A 20,781-nucleotide genomic window follows, 5' to 3' on the forward strand; every position below is an offset into this window, starting at 1 on the left:
TCACAGAAAGTTGAGCCCTTTCTGTTTCTTGCTCGCCGAAATTAAAATCAATGGTATACATAAGATTATGATGATACGAGCGAGCGGCGTGAGTTTCCCACGCTGCAGGCCTCATTGCAGATAAGTTTCCCACGCTCTGTTTGCAGGAGAAGAAAGGAGAAGTTTTGCTTGACTGACAGCTAACCCACTGGCCTCATGTTCAAGAGCAGCTGGTTGCATCTTTATTCTTTAATATCAAAAACATCCATGGCAGCGCCTGAGACAAGGACGAAGTAGGAGACTGGACAACACAGATCAGCGCTCTGCGTTGTCCAGTCTCCAACTTTGTACTCTCAAGCGCTGTCATGTTTTTGAATACACAGTACCAACTCGCCCAACAACCTGCAGTGCTTCAATATCAGCTTTAGCAAAGTAGGTGGCTTCACCTTGACGTAATATTTCGGCTGTGATTATATTTCGTGCCCCTAAAGTGACACCAGTAATATATTTGTTTCGATTTTTGACCGGGTGCCCTTTAAAGCTTTCCCATCATAAGTAATTCTGAAGATAATATATTCATATTCAAACAATCGACCTTTCGAGAAAAAAAAAATGATATTCATATTTATAAAGCGCGTTCAGTGTGAATACGTACCAACTCGCCCAGTTATCTATTCTTGTTCACACTTCAAATAAACTAATATGCATAAAAACAACCACAACAAGAACCACCGGGGGGCAGGTAGTTCTAAAACGTCTGTCACACATTATCTAAACGCTTAGTCACGGATAAATAAAATAAGAAACACGATCGTTATTTTATTTTTCCGCGTCTCAGAGTTCAGATAATGGTGCTTCATAACCAGCTCGCCTACATACTTTCGCTTCTTGCGATCTCTGTGCTCTATGTTCTGCCTCAAAACTACCATGTTCATATTTTCGCGCCTCCTTTCACTCAGTTTCGGTTTCGATATGGGGCGCGCTCTATCGGCAGCTCAGCGAAGGAAGAAAGCGACAATTCCCATGATTCCGTCATTCCACTCGATGATCCGCCATTGGCAGAGTTGCCGAGTACGCGGAGTGGTCATTTCACGCCAGCGAGCTGTCGATTTTTTTCCCCCCCGTATCTTTTTTTCATTCCTGTGCCCAGTTACGCTTCCCCCCATATTCCCTGCACACAAGACCGCCGGATTTTTTACCCGCACCGCAGCAGCTATGCTTTACCAAGGAAGGGAGCTCGGAGTAACGTCCCGTTCCGACCTCCTATGAGAGCCAACACCTCGTAGGAGCTCTTGTCGGAGCCGCTAGGCCTAACCAGCGGAGCGTGTGAGTGTTGTGCATGTGTGTGTGTGTGTCGTGTGTGCCGATCGCTCGTGCTAACAACCCGTGGCTCTGCCGTCCGGCGGACCGATCAGTCCCGATGGCGGGCCGCTAGCGACTTCGGCTGCGAGCCATGTCCCGCGAGTACGGTGCGACCGGTGCTGGCTTCTGGCGTACGCTCTCTCGGCGGTTCAGCGGTGTCGGCGGGCGCATTGAGGATGTCGACTTTCTACGGGGACTGAACGAGCGCCGAGTCCGCTGTGATACAGGCGGCCCCGCGGATCGCCTAGCGATCCTACGCGGGATCTGACGACGTCGTCGCTGGATCGCGTCCACCGACTCCGACCGACGTGGAGACCGGCTCGGTAGCCGAGGCAGCCACCATGTCCAAGAAAGGGGACTGCCGCTGCCCCGAGGAGCGGATACGCGAGCTCGAACAAATGTTCCTCGGAGGGCCCGTGCTGGCCAGCGGCAAGGCCTTCACCGTCGAGGGCCTCATCGACGTGCTGGTGGTGCTTTACGACGAGTGCTGCAACTCGTCGCTACGCAAGGAGAAGACGATGACCAACTTCATCGAGTACGGTGAGTGCAATCTACTTGGCCCCGAGTCGGGCTAGCCCTTCGAAAATTCGTGTTCCTAGTCTGCTTTCACTTCCCTCGGAGTCTCCATGTCAACACTCGTGAGATGACGTTACATCAGCCTGACGTTCGTGCGGCTGTTATCTATCCAGTGACAACACCTAGGAAGATAGCAAAGCATCACAAACTTACGGGTATGGCCTTCTTCTGTGGTGACCGAATTCTCGACCCCACCAGCGACACTCAAAGCTTGGTATGTTTCATCACACCCTTTGCTTTGGAATGTTTCGCTCAAGCCACTGAGCTAATTGCCACATTAGTGCTGAGGTTGAGAACAGAACGACGTGACGAATAGAGGTACACCAGAAAGCTTCTTTCATCGAAAGGTTCACCTTTTGATCTTACCAGTGAATGTAATGACCTTTCCACTGTCATATGGTCAAATTGCAAAACGTCAGTCTGCTAAGCCCTGTCACTGTCCAGGTTTCAATACAGTGCAACCCGAGAAACTCATTTATTGTGGCGGTGGAGCAGTTCTGAGCAGATTATTATGGATACTTTTGCATTGTTTCAAACTGTTTTGGCCGTTAATTTACTATAGACTGATGTACATGAGACAGCAAAAAACTGATAAAGTGTGCAATGTTGAATGGGCTCAGGTTTGACCGCTAGAAGATGCAAGGTTATCAGACATGTTGGGGAGAACACGACAAACAAATTCAGTCCCACAGGGCCTCCAGAGGTGACTTTATTAGAAGAAACAGGGGAGCATGGCAAAGTAAAGGACAGAATGATACCCTATGCAGTAAACAACTGTTCGAGTCTAATGTCATCAGCTCTTCAGAACAAGTGCGGACAGCCATTGATTATTTGGAAGAAACGCGCTCGCTTAGTGCTTCCACCCAAGCTACAGAAAAAAACAATCAAGATTTATATGCAATTAAATGCAAATGTGCAAGCGAGGTGGACAAGGACGGCAAAAATAATCCCTGGAGAAGTGGAACAAGGGGGTATCATGATATTGATGTAGATCATGATGTAGATCACAAGAATTTACCTACCTTAGTTTAATCAATACACCCCCCCCCCCCCCCTTTCCCGCCTAAGAAAACCTCAATATATATATACATACATACATGACTTGGTGTTTATTGTTATTCGGTACTTTTGCCAAAACATTTAGTTGTGACTTCATTGTAGAACTTTCTCAAGTAAGACATATTTGTTGGAGAGAAAAATGAAGTGGTCCATCTCTGAGGTAAACAAAAATTCGAGAGTTGGCATTACCTTTTCACTTTCCTCTCAGTGGCTCAGTATTGCAGAGACCTACAAATTAAATACTTCAAGTAAAAGCTGACGAAGAAGCAGTGTGCGGCTCTCTCCCTTCTCATGCCATGCTTCTTAGCCCAATTGGCAAGCCACCTCATTGTTGTCATTATTTCTCATGTTTGGTATGTTTCAAACTTGCAGCGTTCACATAATTCTGCTTAGATCACATTTGCTGACCGGCACCATGCATTGATATTCTTGTCTCCACTAGTAGGCATTATTTCAGGATGAATGGTCTCTACCCTGTAAGAACACTTTATTTATTTGTTTATTTAAATATCCTCACGGTCATGGGAAATCGGTTATCCTAAGACTTAATCGGATGAAAGCTGTCTTCGCAAGATTTCAATATTTATCTTAAGTGGCTCTCCAACAAAATAGAGCACCACATTATTTTTTTAGTCAGTATAGATGGTTATTTCTGGGCACGAAACTCGGAACATGCATTGCCACCCTAATTCAAATGAATGCCTTGTCTTGTAATGAATGCATGTCAGGAGCATTGATTGCTTTGCAGTGGATGCTCCCGACATTGTAAAACCTCCAGGACAAAGTAGGTTTTAAGATGATCACTCTTCTGTCCCCATTAATTCGAAAATAGCACGGAGAGAAGCAGTGATTTCCCTACACCCCCCTTGTTTTTCTGAAGGCACCCCCTTAATTCGAAACGACTCCTCTATTCTCAATGCTGCCCCCCCCCCCCCCCCCCCCCTAATCCCCTTAAAAAAAAAAAAAAAAAAAAAAAAAAAAAAAAAAAATTTAGGCATTTCTTTAATTTTTATTTCTGAGGAAACCACTGGGGAGAACTCATTTGTTTCTCGGTTGAGTAGAATCGCCTTCTAAGCCGTCTTATCGCGTCTGTTTGGAAGCAGGAGAAATCGAGTCTACTGTCGACTGTCAGCATTTCCATGGCAGTCACCTCGGTTTTCGAGCTGCGTAGCCACCTGCTCATAGGGTTCACAGAAAAGCCGAGTTATCACGAGGGATAAATACGATTACATCTTGGGTTCTGTTGTCTTTGTCTTTCATGTAACGGACGAAGATTGTGTCCCGGGAGAAACTCCACGGTTCGTGGGATAGACGGTCCTGCGCCTCAAGTATTCTAAAATTGCAAGCTGTGACTTTCTGTAGGGCATACTTGAATCGGAGCAAACGGTAGAAAAAATATAGAACATGGAGACCGCACTGCTTGGTAAATCCCAGTCCGTGGCGACTGCTTATTCGGTTGAGTGTGGACCCCACGCATAGAGCAGTTCCTCACCTATAGGTCGCTTTCACGTAACTCATGTCGTCGTGTCGTCCTATGTTCGACGACGGGGCAAGGAAAGTAGTACCACGTTGCACCCTTTCATCGGGTAACGATCTACCCTCGCGAGACGGGGGACCAAAATGAATGTTTTTTCTCGGTTTACGCTCGAAGCCAGCGAAGTGCATTGGGACGGCCCAGCGGAGGCCTGTGGCACGACCTACCGTTTCGTTTACGCACAAAGCCGCTGGGAGCCTCGGTCGGGTGGCGGGCATCAGAGCCACGAAATAAGAGCAGCGACACTCGAGCCATCTTGCTGCTTAAAAGAACGCTCTCGAGTTATCTCCAGCTTGTTGTCAAATCTCAGCAAACGGTTATCCGTACTTTAGAAATGTACCTTTTTGTTTTCCTAACCCTTCCCTTCCAGGGCGTCGAACCACCCCCGTCATAATAAAGTGTATCAACAACATATAACAAGTTTTATCGCGCATGAAACAAATACAAAGTATCGTACAGGCCCGCGAAAGAATGGAGATGCTTTTGCGCAAAAATACTATATAATTATACAAAAAAAAAAAAAAAGAAATACAGAAGTGAAGAAGACGTATTACACTTCGGACAGCCCGTAAAACAAATTCAGAAATTATAGTTCATAGGCGAGGATGTAGTCTCTTTTCTGACAGCTCTAAGTGACTGCAGTTGTAGGAGCAGAGCAGAGCAAAACGATCTACAGCCTGAACAGCGTATCTGATGCTCAGGAAGCGGCTTGTCCGAATCGCTCTGTAATCTTGCACTCTGCATGATTGCGGCGCCCGCGAGAGAATCGTAGTGTAGCTTCACTTGGTCCAGGATTGGAACCCGTGGGGTCCCGCCCAGGGAACGGGAAGCATTCCTCCCACTTCCTGCTCGAGTCTCCGAGAGGTCTCCGAGGAGCGAGCAGAAAGTGAGCGCGGACCAAGGCGCCCTCGGACAACAATGGAGGAGGTGCGACCGCTCGGAATTTGACCCGATTGCTGAGTGCGGCACTGCGGCCATAGAAACGGCACAAGTCAGAAACCGCACCAGCGAGTTATAATAATAGTGTAACTCGATCGTCGGCACCAAACTTAACTGTGCTCATCATGATGGCGCTAGTAAAGCGAGCGCTGGCGCCTAAACAACGGCGGATTAAATCTCGCCGCTTGCCAGTCCGTTTTGTCGCCCGATCTTCCTCGCAGCGTGGTGGAGGTGCAGGGTACTTGCTGGTGCGACGCCCCAGAGTTCTCAAGGTGCTGTTTGCAGGCGAGCTGGTACTGGAGGCGTCATTTCATCAGTAATAATCATCATCATCATCATCATCATAATAATAATAATAATAATAATAATAATAATAATAATAATAATAGTAGTAGTAATGAAGCGTCAAGTTGGGTCATCGGAAGTATCCGTCTTTACATCTCGTCTTGTACGGTGCGTGTCCCTGGGGCTGTACTCGGAAAGAGGGCAGAAGTGGGAAGAATGTTGATCAAATGAATGAAGAAGCAGAGGCTCTCGCGTTTGCAGAAGAGGGGAGGGGTTTCCTCACTACCGTCTGCTTTAGGCTCAATAGTGCTTTCGCACACACCAGATCTCTCTCTCTCTCTCTCTCTTTTAATTTTTTTCGAAAATTTTCGAGGTTAGCGGTGATACTGACTGGTCAAACTAACGATCTGCAACAGAAGCACTAGCTGGGAAGCTGACTGTACAACAGGCTGAATACCTCTCTTTAAACCACCTTAAGCTTCGATTGTTTTTTTTTTTTTGTTTTTTTTTTCTTTTTTTTTTTTAAATTCGTCAGTGTGTGTGTGTGCGTTCCTTTTGAATTCTTCTTGGTTGTTTTCCCCACGAAAGGCAGCCAGCGCCCTTAAAGGCCGACGTACACTTCGCTCTTTCCAATTTTGCTCGCCTCCCCCTTTACTGTCTCCTCCACATTTTCATCTTGCCTCAACTTGGATCCCCTCGCAGCTTAGGAGAGGGAAGCGCTAATAGGATTGTCTTCCCTACAGAAAACCGAGGTTGTATGTCGGCCTTTAATTGCAGCAGCATAAAATATATGTGTATATTTTTTTTTCTTGGAAGCGGGGAAGGGGTACGTATGGTATTTTTTATTTTTTATTTTTGCTAAGACATGGTTTAATGTCTTTTGGCATTCACGCGTTGCTGACGCGGCTCGCGTATGGAACGCAGTCCCTTTCCTGACCTCCGAGGGCAAGCGCAGGTCGGCTATGCGGTGGCATAGCACATCGCGTCGTCAGCCGTTCCCCAGCTGTTCCGAGATTCGCACACAAAGCAGAAGGGGCAAGGCGGACGCAGCTATTCGATGCTGCATTCTTGGGTGGGGTTCGTCGACTGCAAATTCCAAGCTGACTGCAGTGGTCTGGGGAACATTTCTCGCTCGAAGGCGATTTTTGAGGGCCTCGTGCGTTGAACGTTGGTTGGCATGTAAAAAACAATGTGCGAGTTTTCATTCCTGATAGCTTATCGGGGTAATAGCTAGGACAATTAATCCCCACGGGAAAGTTAAGGAAATCGGTGGACGTGCTAATAAAAAAAGAACTAGAAGAGACAGACTCCAGCCGAATGTAACGTAAGCCGATGAGGTGTCGAAGTTTAAAAGCAATTGTCTAAAAGCAAAAAAAAAAAAAAAAAAAAATCTTTTAGCTTGTTTACTTTGGTGAAGAAGGAAGAGCAGCGGAGCTGTAGCTTCTGTTCTCGGCGGTGGCTTTCCAGGCGAGCGATCTGTTCTTCTTATGCAAGGGAATCCGAAGCGCTCGACGCAGTGGAACTTAAGGCGATAGCGGCCTCGCGGCGCTTGCGGAACCATTCGCGCTCTTCTTCCTCCAAAAGAATGTTGCCGCCATCTATGAGCGACGGCGGCAAGCAGACGACCGGCAAAAACAACACTCTGGACAGCTACCGCCATCTATGAGCGACAGCGGCAACCAGAGTGTTGTGTCGACATTTGTTTGGTACTGGACACGACCCCCGAGGAAACAAGCCCTTAACAGCTCCGCTGTAAAAAGTGACGTCTAGCGAAGTCTTCGAATAGCACCTGGTATAAAAAACGAACGCCAGTTTCCCGTTGGTCATTTCCCTAGAACCGCTTCCAACTTTCTGTCCGGTGAATATATACCAATCTGCTGTTTACAAAAAAAAAAAAAAGAAAAAGCCTTTGTTGGCTTTTACATGGTGTGGGTTATGGAGGTAGGAAGCTCCTGGAGGCGACGTGACGCTGCCAAAGGCGGAGCCGGGGGAGCCTTCCGGTTTGGAGGGACACGCCCCACTAATGACATAAAACCAAAAGACGCTATTGGACGGAAACGGCAGCTAGTTTTGGTCACCCTTTGGGGGCACCGATTGCGGCCTCTACTTCCGGCTTCACTTGGGATTTGCTCGTTTGGCTGGCTTGAGCCGGTACGTGGCCTCCTCTTCTTCCCACCTCCATGGTGTGGGCACTGCACGTGCGCACAAACCAGATCCGTCTGACGCGTGTGCAGCAGAGCCGTAGGGAGAGAGAGAGAGAGAGAGAGAGAGAGAGAGTTTGGTCAGTGGGAGGAATGGACAGAGCCAGGGCGTGCACGAGACGCAGATAGGAGGCGTGGCGTGCTCTCTTGACCTACCAGAAGCCGAAAACAATCCCCTGGCGGTGGTAGCGAGAAACAATTTTAATAAGTGCCTGAGGGTTAAATAAAGTAACCCTTCATGGTTGAAAATTTACTGCACGCGATGTTTCGATTATAATCATCAGAAAAGATGTAAGGATCGAATGTGCCGCTTGAACTCTCTTTTGGTCGATCGGAGTCTGACCGCTCGGACAGCAGTTTCCCGGCCCTCGGCGCCGGCCGTACGGATCACGTCGATCGTTCTCCTAGAATTTTATTTTGCATGACCGTGATTGAAATATCACGTGCACCATATTTTGAGTCACCGAGAGTTACTCTGACTCCCTTATTCATTTTGTTTCTTGCGACCACCGCCAGGGCATTATTCGCGGCCTCTGGCTGGCCTCATTCGCATCTGTGAAGACGCCCTGGAACACGCCCAGCCCGCTCTCGGCCAATGGCGCCTCCTCATTTGTCTCCTTTACTTCCCAATGACTGGCCAAACTCTTTCAATATACGGCTGTAATGTGCAGTCCCGACAGCAGCGCCACCGCGGCGTCAGACCGTTGAGTTGGTGTAAACCATACTTGGGTAGTAATTCAATTACAGTAATTAAATTACTGTAATTTAATTACTTTTCCTGGTAATTGGTAATTGTAATAATTACTTTTGGCTAAAAGGAATTGTAATTGTAATTTAATTACTTTCTACCGTCAGTAATTGCTAAATTTCAGGCACAATTACAATTACTTTCGCAAGATTTTGCGGCGGCGGCGCTTTTCCCCCTTGGCCACGGAGACGACAGCACTGCCAAAGCGACAAGGGAGAGAGTGTCTCCCAACCTGCTCAAAAAAAAAAAAAAAAAAGGGAAAAGAGGGATGGGAAAGAGACGCTGGGATAGAACGGAATGAAGGATTTTGTAGACTTTAAAACGATTTAATGAAGAATTTGAGAAATAATTTGATAAATGAGGGCTACATTCGCATCCGTTTTTGTTCCTGTCGGAGTTGAATCTGACACTTCGTCTCGTTCGCTTCTTGTTGCTCCTGTTTCTAATGGTCTTTCTTATTTCTCATTCCCACACGGGGGCATCGGGGGTCGAAGTCGAGCTGGTTGGCTCCGATCACATCATCCGGTGGAGGCGGGGAGGTTCGAGGCTCTCCTTACGCGTCTTCGCCGCTAGCATATTCACTTACATATTTCAGTCAAGTTTGGGGACTTTTTTGTTCATGAAATTATTCTCTTTTCTTTATGAGTTTTTTACATCCTTCTCTTCTATCTCGTATGCTGGTACCACTAACAGTAAGTCGTGCTACTCTAACATCGAGGCGAAGAAGCAAAGAAGCAGCAGGTCTCATTAACACGACGCACCTTGCCTTACTTCCAACTGTTGTTGCTACACTGCTCTTCCTTCTCCCAATCCTCGTCTGCCTTTTTGTATAAATCTTCATTAGTTAGTGTTCGCTCCACCTAACCCTTTCAACCGTTCGTCAGCCTGATTGGACGAGATTCCAAAACTTACAAACTGCGGCTTTAGACTATAGGGAGCTTGTTTTTACATTTGTTGTTCGTTAAAAACTTTTTTTTTTTTATAGAGGGTTTGACTTGCACTTCGTTTTTTCACCTCTATCATGACCCTCCACGCGTTGTCCTCTCGTCCTGGCCTGTGGAGCCGTTCCGAGGCGCGCAGTGCTGCTTTGCATTGAGAACCTGCAACAGTCTTATCTACAATGGAAAAGGAAAGGCTGCCGGGGCCTTGTTACGAAAAATTCTTTAAACAGATTAGCAGCAGTGTAAAAAATATAATTGTGAGGTGCAAAACTCTCCGCACCGTCTCTGAAAACAAATTCAACAAACCGAAAGGCGACCTCCAATTTGCGGAAACATTTGCAGGTTAGCAACTTTTTTGTCACTTTCAATAATACTTAGTTATAAAAAAATAATAATAATAATGGCTCGTATATATCTTCCAGCTGAAACACGCTCAAGTGAATCATGAAATTGAGGCGTCCAATAGGCCGCAGTTCTGGAATAATTCGCGGATTCTAATTTTCGCGACGCGGTGGGGTAGCACTATAGATTCAAATGTGTTTACATTTTCCGGAATTGCTCGCGGGACTTACTTTTCGCGAATTGTAGGCGAATCGCGAAATTCGCACAAATAAAGTCTTTTACAGTGCATTATGAATTTTTCGAGGTTGTTCTTGCCATGCTAAATTCAAATCGGTCTTCTTTATAAGACGCATAACATCGATACAATCATTGCTATCCTAATGATTAGCTGTATGACAATCCTAAATTTATTATCTATATCAGGGGCTTTTTGGGTGTTAGCGTGCAGTGAATTAACCCAGAATCCCTGGCAATAGAGTTGCTGCTATTGTGACACTAATTTTGTGAAAGCGACCACAATTCGCGTGCTACGGTTACCCACATCCGGCATGTTACAAGTCCACAGACAGGGAGAGGCAGCGAATCATCGTGGCTGAAATGTTTTCGTAAGTTGTCGTATTCTTTAAATGTTTGACGTCGTTTACAAGTTTCTCCTATTAGCTATTTTTACGTGAGTTTTATGATACCGTGCTGCCGCATATTTGTTTCCTTGTATTATTTTTAAGTTTATTTTTTGTTGGTTTGACTTGGATACCGTTTGCATAAGCTCTAAGGAGATTCACATCGCACCTGTGAATTTTGTCGCCATTTATTTTTAGTTTTTGAGAATATAAGAATGCAGGAGTTCATTACTCCAAACTCTTAAGTTCTAAATCTAGTTAACAAATTTCATAAAAGGAAAGTACAATGCGTGGCATTTATACAGCGGCCATATAACTCGTTTACAGTTATATGGCCCAAAGTGGGTAACTTAGAAATAAGTAATTGTAAAGTAATTGCATTACTTTTAAAAAGTAATTTGTAATTGCAATGAACTACTTTCGCGTAGTAGTAATCGTAATTGTAGTTAAACTACTTTGGAAGCTAAGTAATTGTAATTGTAATTAAATTACATTTTGAAAGTAATTTACCCATGTATGGTGTAAACCATGCTGAACCCTTGGAATCGGGCGGCGGCTTGCGCCATCTAGCGACTGTTTTAATCCGAGCCACTATTATTGTCACGAATAAAAACGGTGGACAAATATAAAGCTGAAAATGAGCGTTTACTAAGGCGAACCAGTGCGCACAAACTTAGAAAGAAAGATACAACGCATCTTACGTCCGTAGGGCGACTGACCCGAAGCAGCTCAGGAACGTTCCGAACCAGAACGCTCGATGACAGCCGAGAATGGGCTGAAACTATCCCGAAGTGTACAGAGTTACTAACGAAAGATCCAGACCGAGCGGGATTCTAGCCCTGTCCCTCTACATGGCAGTCGAGTGTGGTGCCTGCTTCCCCACCCACGCGATATTATCCGCAATGAAAAAAAAAAAAAAAAGTTGCGAGAGTTGAAGCTTGGGCGAATAGGTACGACCCGAGAATTAAAACAGCGCAGTGTCTTTCTTCATCCCGTCCCTCGCCCTTTGCGCTGTTTTAATTCTCGAGTATGCCTTTTATTGTACTTTAAAAATTCCGATTTGTGTAACGGAATTCTCGCAGCGTGCGATTTCACCCCTGGGGTTGAAAAGAATGAGGAAACGAATGACGCCGCCAGTCGGGTAACCTCCGCAGACTGCTGTTTTCTTCCTCGGTCCTTTTGTTCTTTCTTATTCCAGATCGACTGGTCTACCTGAATTTCGATCACTACCGTTAGAGCCACGAAACAAGCCACGCTTCGGGAGTAACGGCACTTTGGTCTTAAAGTCGTTGTTGCCAGTTGTCCGAAGCTTTATCTGAAATCACGGGAAACACTTTTCCGTCTTCCAGAAATGCTGAAACAGTTCGCGACAGAGCGAAGCGGTATTGCGTGAGTTTCCTAGCGCCGAATCTAATGCTGAGGAAGTCGCACTTTTGATTCGTGACGATCGGCGGTTGAGTCGTCTGCTTCGCACTAAGCACCGAGATGGCGGCGCCCACAATATCGGGGAAAAGAGTGCCGATACTCTCAAACGTAGCTCATTTAGTGGCTCTAACTACTTTTTTTTTTTTTAATTTGCGTGTAGATGTTTTTTTCTCGCACGCGTTTCTTCGTCGTCCCTCCAGTGGTGGTATTAAAAAAAGCAAGATGCGTCGTGGCGGCGAGCCTTCCGTTTGCGGCATGCAGGGGCTTGCTTGCGTAACGCGTCGACGCATCGCATCCGCGTTTTATCACGGCGCCTGGCTTCCCTATCGCGTGTGCACGTTGACGGGCGAGTCGCGTTACCATAATGCGTCCTCCGCAACGGTCGTGTACGAGAAAGCCCCGAGGAACGCGGCGACGAATGAATGCGTAATGAATGCTCGCGGCGAGGCACGCCGGGTGCCGCAACCGTTGCCTGCTCGGCTGGCTCGCCGCGCCCCGCTCAACGCTGTCTCTCTCTTCCCGGGCGGCGGGAACCGACGGTGCGCGGCGGACGCCTTTTGCCGCGGGGGCACACCGCAACAATTGAAATTTTTAGCGGTTGAAAGCTGCGCAGTGGCCGGAAAATTGGAGCCCCCCCGAGAACTTTCTCCTTCTTTTAGCTGCGGTGGGTTCGGCCGGCCCTGAAATGTCTTTTGAGACGCGCGGGAAATGAGGCGAGCGAGCCTCGGGGTTGATTTTAGGGGGCATATCGCATTTCGGAGCGAGTAATTTAGATTTTGAATAATAATAATAATAATAAATGTCTTTATTTTGCCAACAGTATACAGTTAAAAAGTGAAGGGAGAGAAAAAAAAAAAAACCGTAATACAGCTTGACTAGTCGCGAGCCTTTTAAACGCCGCACTACGATGCAATGTTCGAAGAACTAAAATAGCTGTTGATACTTCACACGTGGCTTCTAAATTAACTATGAAAAAAAAAGATACGGCCACATTGACAATGACAATGACAAGGCATTTTTTTTGCTGGTTTCATTTTTTTGATTTTTGCCGTTTTTAATATACACGATGCAAGTGCCCTCTCAAACAACTTTATTTGACTGTAAAGTGGATATTGCTTTTGTTATCTGAAAAGGAAGATTAGCTACTTGCAAGGTCTTGGAAAGCTATAAAAATGACGCAACAATATGTTGTGTCCTCCGACGTGACTTATACGTTCCCAGGCCGCGGCAGAAGCCGACCGTTCGCTCGTATTGAACAGAATCTCTTTTTTAATGTCGGAGTCACACGATTTTTATACAGGGGCAGGCGGCGATGCTTGTGGCGCCATCTTTTCTGATGAATGGCAACTAACAAATACAACGCAATACTCGGAAAAATCTGTTCTTGCAGTGTGCGAGCTGTGCGGCAGTCTCAAGCCGTGCTACGCTGGAATGCATTTGTGGTGCAGCCGCTGTTTGCACTTCTGGCACTTATTGATCGCGGTTTTCTTGCACCCTGCGCACCTTCCTCGTGTAACTGAGACGATGTAGTGACTATCAGTATTCCTTTCCGTGATACTGGAATGAAAACGAGGTCCAGGTCGCGGGGTGAGCTTCAGTTTGAGCTAGAGCAGGGACATGTCGACGTCCCGCCTAAAAGTATGGTGCGTCATGGTGCATCTGTTTCCTCGTGAAGTTGGCAGTAAAACCATCCGGCGACGACAGGTATCCTATAATACCAAATGCTGGAAAGGTTCCACCACCACTTCTGCTTCTGAGCCTCGGGCGGTGGTACCAAGGGCCCATACATCCACTCCTCCCGTACTTTTCTTTTTTAATTTTTTTTTTTTTAACGAATATGGTCGAACAGTGTGGGCCTTACTGTGTTCTGAGAAGCGCCTTGCAGTACCGACAGACTCGAGGCTAAGGTAGCTAGAGCCAACCGTAACCACTGCGTTGTCCTTCCACCTGCATGCGTAGCTCTCCTCTCTCCTTTTTTGCCACGACTTTGAAGCTCTTCAGCGGAAAACCACTAGTATTGTTTCTCGTGCAGTCCCCGTCGCTTTTATTTCCTCGTCAGTCAGTTTAGTCAGGAGACTATGAGGTGAGATCATGTTGCTGAGGACAACACAGATACCATGTGGCTAACCGGCCTGAGTCCAAGTGGAATGTTGTTTTTCTCTTCCGCAATATATCTCTATCGCATAGGGATGGCCATTTGAAGAGCACATGATCCATACCTTTTGGTCAAATCTGGTAGGCTTCCCGCGAAGGAATATGTTGCACGAATGGGGGCCGTAGTAGGGCCCAGTTGACTAGTCAAGGCTGAGGATTTCGTGGATTACTCCAAACTGGTGGAAAGAGTTTAAAATTTCGTCACAAGACGACTGAATCTTCGCCATCTTCTCACCTGCTTTCAATTGAACGTTTTCCACTACGTGAAAAACATTATTTCCAGCCGCCTGAACCTATTGCGGGGGACGACTGTCGCCACTAAAAGCAAAGGCCTTTAGCCGTACTCTGGTACTTGTCCTCGGAGTGAACGGAGTGGTAGCTGCTAACGAGAAACAACCAAAAAAATATTGAAGTCAAACTCAACCCTCTTCTGGATTCCATGCTTTCCGGTCATTTCAGGGAGCAACGCAAGACATTCGGGACAAATAACAAGTTTACCTTAAATTTTACTAACGTCAAACGCCAATGTTAAAAAAAAAAAAATCTTACTGCTAACAAACATAAACGGATTTCTTGTTTTTCTTTTTGTTATTGTAATACTGCGTCTGACTCCCTTTCTCTTCCTACTTCACGAGCTTCCGTTTTTCAAACCGCAGTCTCAGGTTTCAATCATCATCTATAATCGTTCATTTAATCGTTTTATTTTTCTCGCGAAATGATGCAACAAACACTTGCCCGTGACAAAACCCAAACCATGACATTTTATGAACACCGATTCAAAGTACATCAATGGTTATATAATAAAAATTAAAACTGCGGAGTCTTCCACAACCATCCAACAGTGCATGTAAACAAAAATAAAACGGAAAAGTAATTGGCAAAGTGACATATTAAGTAAATAAATAAAGTTTTGAGTTTTACGCGTTTCAATTTTGAAACATTGTCAAGTAAAAGGTTAATGAACCGGTGGACCGCCTCTGCTTCTGATTGCTATAGACCATTTTCGTGCGGCGGTCGCCATCTTGAAATATGACGGAGTGGGTTGGGCGGCAAAAGGTAAACTAGATAGATAAAGCGTAACAAGAATAAAAAAAAAAGTGTAGAAAAAACGATTGACAGGAATTTGTTGAGCTCTACACGCCTCCCAGTCGGCAAATGAAGTGTTTCGTCAAATTTCAACGTGGCAGCCGCCAGAAAAACAACGGTCTCCGTTTCAGATTCCGTCCGACCGCAGTCTGGATAGAGCGAATGAAGCAGCGCCGTCATGGCGCCTTTGTGCGTTTGCTATGAGCGGCTCAGCCGCACAGTAAACTTGCGGCCTTCGCTTGTTCGTGGTTCATTTAGCCGGTGGTTGTGAAAAACGAGGAGCGCCATGACGGTGCACTTTTGGTGTTGCTCCAGCATTAGCTGCGCTCGGACTTGCCGTGAAATCACAGCTTTCGAATAACGTAGGCAATTTCAGCGCCCGCTACACGAGGGAGGTTTAAGCGGAGGACACACACGAGCGAGGGAAACGGGCGCCGCACGGCGGTATCCTAGCAACCGGTATGGTGCCTGGAACGCGTCTCCGACTGGTGTGTTTACCGCGCCCAAAGAAGTGGTCCCTCGATTTGCCTGGAACGCGTCTCCGACTGGTGTGTTTACCGCGCCCAAAAAAGTGGTCCCTCGATTTCCACCTGATGACGTCATAGAAGTGTCATGTTGTCGCCGGTCGCGATCCTGGCGGCGTCCCAACAGTTGTGCTGTATATGGCAGACGCCTGTTCCGCTGTAGGTCGCTCTCCACTGTGTCAGTCCATGGACGTTAGAGCAGCCGGAAGCTGGGACGCCTGGGATGCCGTGACGACAGCGACACTAGCGTTCGCTCGTGCTTTTCGCCATCATTTTTACGCTCAACCGCCTGGATCGCGACAGGCAACAGCATGACACTCCGGTTTCTGTGACGTCATTTGCTGCCACAATTGGGGACCCCTTTTGATGTATGGGCGGGATAGGACGCTAAACACACCAGTCAGAGACGCGATCCAGGCACCACACAACCGGCGCTGGCGTCCCCACGTCACTTCCTCTGGTCGATTCAGATAATGCCGCGCAGTGCGCCTGTGGTGCACCTAGCGGCGAGTGCCGCGCAGCACCCAATTTCACCGCTCACGTGTTTCACGCTTTACAACGCAAAAGCTCGCGCTTGCAACGCACTAACATATAGTAACCACTTTTATTTTGCACAAAATGCTGTACCTTCAAAAAGCTTTTTTTTTTTTTTTTTTTTTTTTTTTTTTTTTTTTTTTTTAGGGTGTGTGTGTTTAGACTTTAGAGTAGCATTTTAGATTTGTTTAAATATGAGAATGCGACGCGAGCGGTCCACCGGTCGTGTCCGCTTTCGTCGCCTCGGCAAGAGAGGTGTCGGTCTGACCTTACCATACCGTACCTCCGCCGAGAAATGTTCGCGCCTCACAAGCAGCATGTTTGCAGGCGATCGTTGGCCACCTTGCTGGGTCTTCGAAACGGTTTGGGAGGTGCACCTTCCCGTCGGAGTGCGATGCCGTCCTGTATTGAAAACCGCAGTCGCGAGGAGGCCGCCGACGTCGCCCTCACGACGACCGCCAAAACGGTCGCAGCCGCGGCCCTGCGAGCCGCCATTGTCTAACCGTGCTCGTCTTGGCTTCCAACTTCTCGCGCATCACGAACACTGCTTGGAGAAACGCTTTGAGTCTTTGCGTGAGGGCGCGATTCCGGAAAACAAGCGCCTGCAAAGCGTAAAGCGCGGTTAGCGTTCGGCGTATGCGCGGTGGCGACAATTCTATAAAACTCCCTAGTGGCTCGAATAGCGCCGCGTTGGTCGTAACCCTCACAGTGCGGAAGAAAGCGATGTAATTATTGGTCCTCGTGAGTTCCTACTTTGAACGCTGCCAAAGCGCGTGGCTCCGTTTCACCCAACGGCGTACCGCAGCGGACGAGCCGCCGGATCTACCCCATACTCGGAGCGCGAGGGTCGCGCTCCGAGTATGGGGTAGATCCGGCACGCATATCGATTGTTGGTCAAATGGCGCTTTCCCCGTAGTCCGCAATACAAAGGCGCAAGTGGAACGAATATCGCTGCGACTCGCGTCTGTCCTCGCTTGGAACGGCTCAAAAAGAGTCTTCGCCACGCACACAAACGAAGCGTCGGCATGCACACTTCGCGGGGGGTTGCCTTGCCTCCGGCGTATTTCGAGAAACGCACTCTGACCGAGACTTGAGAGGCTGTTTGCACGTAAGCGGCATGTTGTGTGGGTCTGCCGCAACCCGCCCTCTTCTCTTCAGGCTGGAGCCGCGATGCTTAAACCGCGACACTGGCAACTGTTTCTGGTACGGGGGCGACGCTGATTTCTTGTGTACATTACATTCGGAGAGAAGCACAAAAAGGGGCGACCGAGGAACTCGGACAAAACTTTTCTTTGTTTCTTCCGTTTAGATTTCGCGAAGCGGTGAAGAAAGTTTAGGCTGGAATCAGGCATTCTTCGAGCCCGGTTGCTCGCCCTTGGAGTGTCGAGATAACTTCGAGCAGCACTCGGTCGGTATTTCGAGTCCTTTTGTGCGTTGGTCAAGGCAGTCGAGGACTGGTTGTCGGGACGCGTCTGTCAGGGTACTTGGGAAGAAAATGAAAGCGGGCAAGGGGTGGCGCTGTCGGTCGCGGATTCGCAGGATTGTTTAGAAGGGGAAAGAACCGGGCATATTTCGGCTTCCTCCGGGTAGGATGATCCCAAAAGGGTCGGGGATGAAAGGAAGCCGTTCTCGGAGGATTGGAAGGCGGCCATTCACGGGCAACACACACAATTCGAGCCACCTCCCGACAGTGGCCGGGACGGCAGGCGCGGAAATTGGCTTCCTCGGTGTGCGGGAGAGGCCTGTGAAAGGTCCCGTTTCCGGGTGCGAACGAAGCACAGATATCCCTCGAAGGAATCCCCAAATCTGGCAACAAAGGCTTTTAGGTGCTTTGGCAGTGGCGGCGCGACGGCGCGACTTGATGCGGCCCAGGAGCGCGTCCCCGAGCGAAAACTGAAGACGCCGAGGCTCACGCAGCCTCCATTTCGGGGGTGATCGATCCCTGTTTGGTATGGAACGGTCCTCGTGACGGCCCAACGGGCTAACTCCCCTCGATCCTTCGTACGAGCAACCTCTTTTAAAATGACGACATTCCGCACGCGTGTGCCAGAGGCCACGGATGCGAGTCATCGATAAGCACTCGAACGCCTTTCGGACCCGGAAAAATACGAGAGAAAAGCGATGACCAAAATGAAGAGTAATTGGAGCGACCCCGTCCCGTGCAGGGGCCGTGCGGTCCGTTGTTCGGGGCAGGGGCGGCTCTATCTGGCGCGATGGAGAGACCGCGATACGTGATCGCCTTACCCAACGACGGACCTTTTGAAGAGGGATGTTTCGGGGCCAGATGACCCCGATCATCGGCTAACACTGCCCCGCTGTCCCCCGTATGGGCAGTCTTTTCTTCTTCGGTAAGCCCGAGGAAATATGGCATCCCGGTCGCCGAACACTTGGCTGATTTTCTTTTTGGAGAGTTTTGCAAATTAATCTAAAATTAGCTCGTGTATCGGGGGCATGTTTGGCGTCCGCAGTCGTATAATACAAAATGTGTTGGCTGCAGCCATGATGATATGTTTGCTTCATGCATACCTGTCCGCAGACAGTATGACCGATGGTCATACAAGGATTGGCTGTGCCTACACATTAGTATTGGCAATGTGACCGTGGCTGTGGTTTTTTTTTTCGCGGTGCCAGTCTTCGCAGTAGCCGGATCGCGAAAGGAATAGGAACTAGCTTGGCCCGATATGGCATCCTTCAGCGCTAACGCCCGAGTCCCAGTAGAGCGACGAGCCTCAAACCAGTGTCTTTCGCGATTTGACGGGCTTTGTAGAATAAAGGATCGGCTATGCTCAAACACGAGCATCGTGCACGCGAGGGTATCTGTGGTAAGCTCGCAATCTCTCGTGCTTACTTGACGAGCACCGAACGACTAAACACATTCCAAAGGTACCATCGCGAGCATGCTGCGTGTGTTTGAGGCTCGTCGCTGTCGTTTGTTTCTGTTTGTCGCTCTAGTGGGACTCGAGTATAATAGCTCTAAAAAGCTCTTCACGTGCTACAAAAAACACACACACACACACAAACAAACGTGCAAAAGAAACAAAAAAAAACAAAAAAACATTGTTTATTGGTTGCAAGTTTGAGCCTTTTTATGACATTCGCATTGACCGGAGGAGTCGAATTTTAATGCCCGTTCGTCGGTCATCTAGGTTCATAATTTGTTAATTTAGTTCTATTTTGCTCGCAGCTGCATGTGTACTGCCAGAATGACATCATTTTTCGAGCGATGAATGGTTTGGTGGGTTTTCCCTCCTGAAGTAGTAGAAAAACCTGGGAAGAATGGTCAGTGAAGAGCTGGAAAAGTCGGGGAGTTCAGAATCACAATTAGGTGACCTCCCTTTCGTGCAAGTAAATAGCTCACATGACAGCTACCTGCATGGGCGAAAAGTTGGTGAAAATAGCTGCTACGGAACACAGTTCATCTCCCTCGAACAGAAGGTTCAGTCGAGGTTCCGACGAACACAGATATCCACGGCGGCGGCATCCTCTAGGAGCGATGTAGTGTTCTGCGAACGAGAATCTTCGAGGGCGTTCGACGGGGTCAGATCCGGTGGGGTGGTGGTATAACTTTATTTTTCAAAAGGTTAGGAGACCGACGAGTGTCGGTCGGGGCCCTTAGTCCAGGGCTCCGTTGGCTTCCCAACGTCGTGTCTGTCGACTCGTTGCATGATGGAGTCGGGGAATCGCCTGGCGCCGACCTTACTCGTATCATTGCGTGGGGCAGAGGGAGAGATATGGGGCCTTTAATAAAATCCTGTATTTGGTCCGAACGTTGCTCTCAAGGGGACAAAAAGGAGAACAGGGGAAGCAGTCTGAACCTAAAAATCCAATTTGCAGACAATTGTCTGCAAATTGGATCTCAGGTTTCCAGAAAGAAATCCAGTTAGATTTCCTGTTCCATAATCGAATTAGCGAAAAGTTATACTGTTTTTTTTTTTTTTTTTTTTTCGGTAGGGATGAAAGCAACGAAAGCGTGGGAGTTGGCTTAGAAGGAAAACGGAACTCACGCTAAGGGCGCGTCGCAACCTGTGACGGAGCGGTCCTTGGTAGCACTCGTGCGAGATAATGGTTTGCTGTTGTTGTTTGGTCATTTTGGGGTGAAAAGAGAAAGGGGGGGGCCAGGAGACGTGTGCGCCTCCAGGGAGGGGCAAGTCGCTACCTGTCATTTTGGGAGATGGATAAATAAAGGAAAGAGGAAGATTAAATAGGTATGTACAAGTTTGAACATTCATTGAAGTGTTGAAGGACACGAAGCGGCCGATCTGGCAGCCAAAAATGCTCGAAATCTAAATACCGAGACTGCAATTACTTTCGCGAAAGGAGGCTCATTAAACCTGCCGAGAGGGACATCGAGGCAATGATCTCCCAGGCTACTTGATTTAGAGACGCTCCTTAGAACTCCCATCTCGAACGGATTGACTCTAACATGAAATTTTGGATGCCGAGACACATTTCGAGAGCTTCTGAAACCCCGA

The 20,781-nt window shown here is 47.8% G+C and overlaps 1 protein-coding gene across 4 annotated transcripts in view; it reads left to right on the top strand.

Annotated features, from left to right (window-relative positions):
* The first annotated feature begins 1,010 nt into the window (after positions 1-1,010).
* Positions 1,011-20,781, top strand: part of LOC8026993 (serine/threonine-protein kinase MRCK alpha) — a 187,130-nt gene continuing 167,359 nt past the window's right edge. For 2 of the 4 annotated variants that reach the window (XM_029966709.4, XM_029966711.4), the window contains exon 1: positions 1,011-1,881. In XM_029966709.4, coding sequence (XP_029822569.1) covers positions 1,683-1,881 — 199 coding nt within the window. In that variant the 5' untranslated portion in view covers positions 1,011-1,682. The remainder of the gene's footprint in view (positions 1,882-20,781) is intronic. The other 2 variants (XM_029966710.4, XM_029966712.4) reach the window with 1 other exon arrangement.

This window comes from Ixodes scapularis, unplaced genomic scaffold (genome assembly GCF_016920785.2).
Source record: "Ixodes scapularis isolate PalLabHiFi unplaced genomic scaffold, ASM1692078v2 PGA_scaffold10__122_contigs__length_95168666, whole genome shotgun sequence".
In the NCBI taxonomy this organism is placed as follows: domain Eukaryota; kingdom Metazoa; phylum Arthropoda; class Arachnida; order Ixodida; family Ixodidae; genus Ixodes; species Ixodes scapularis.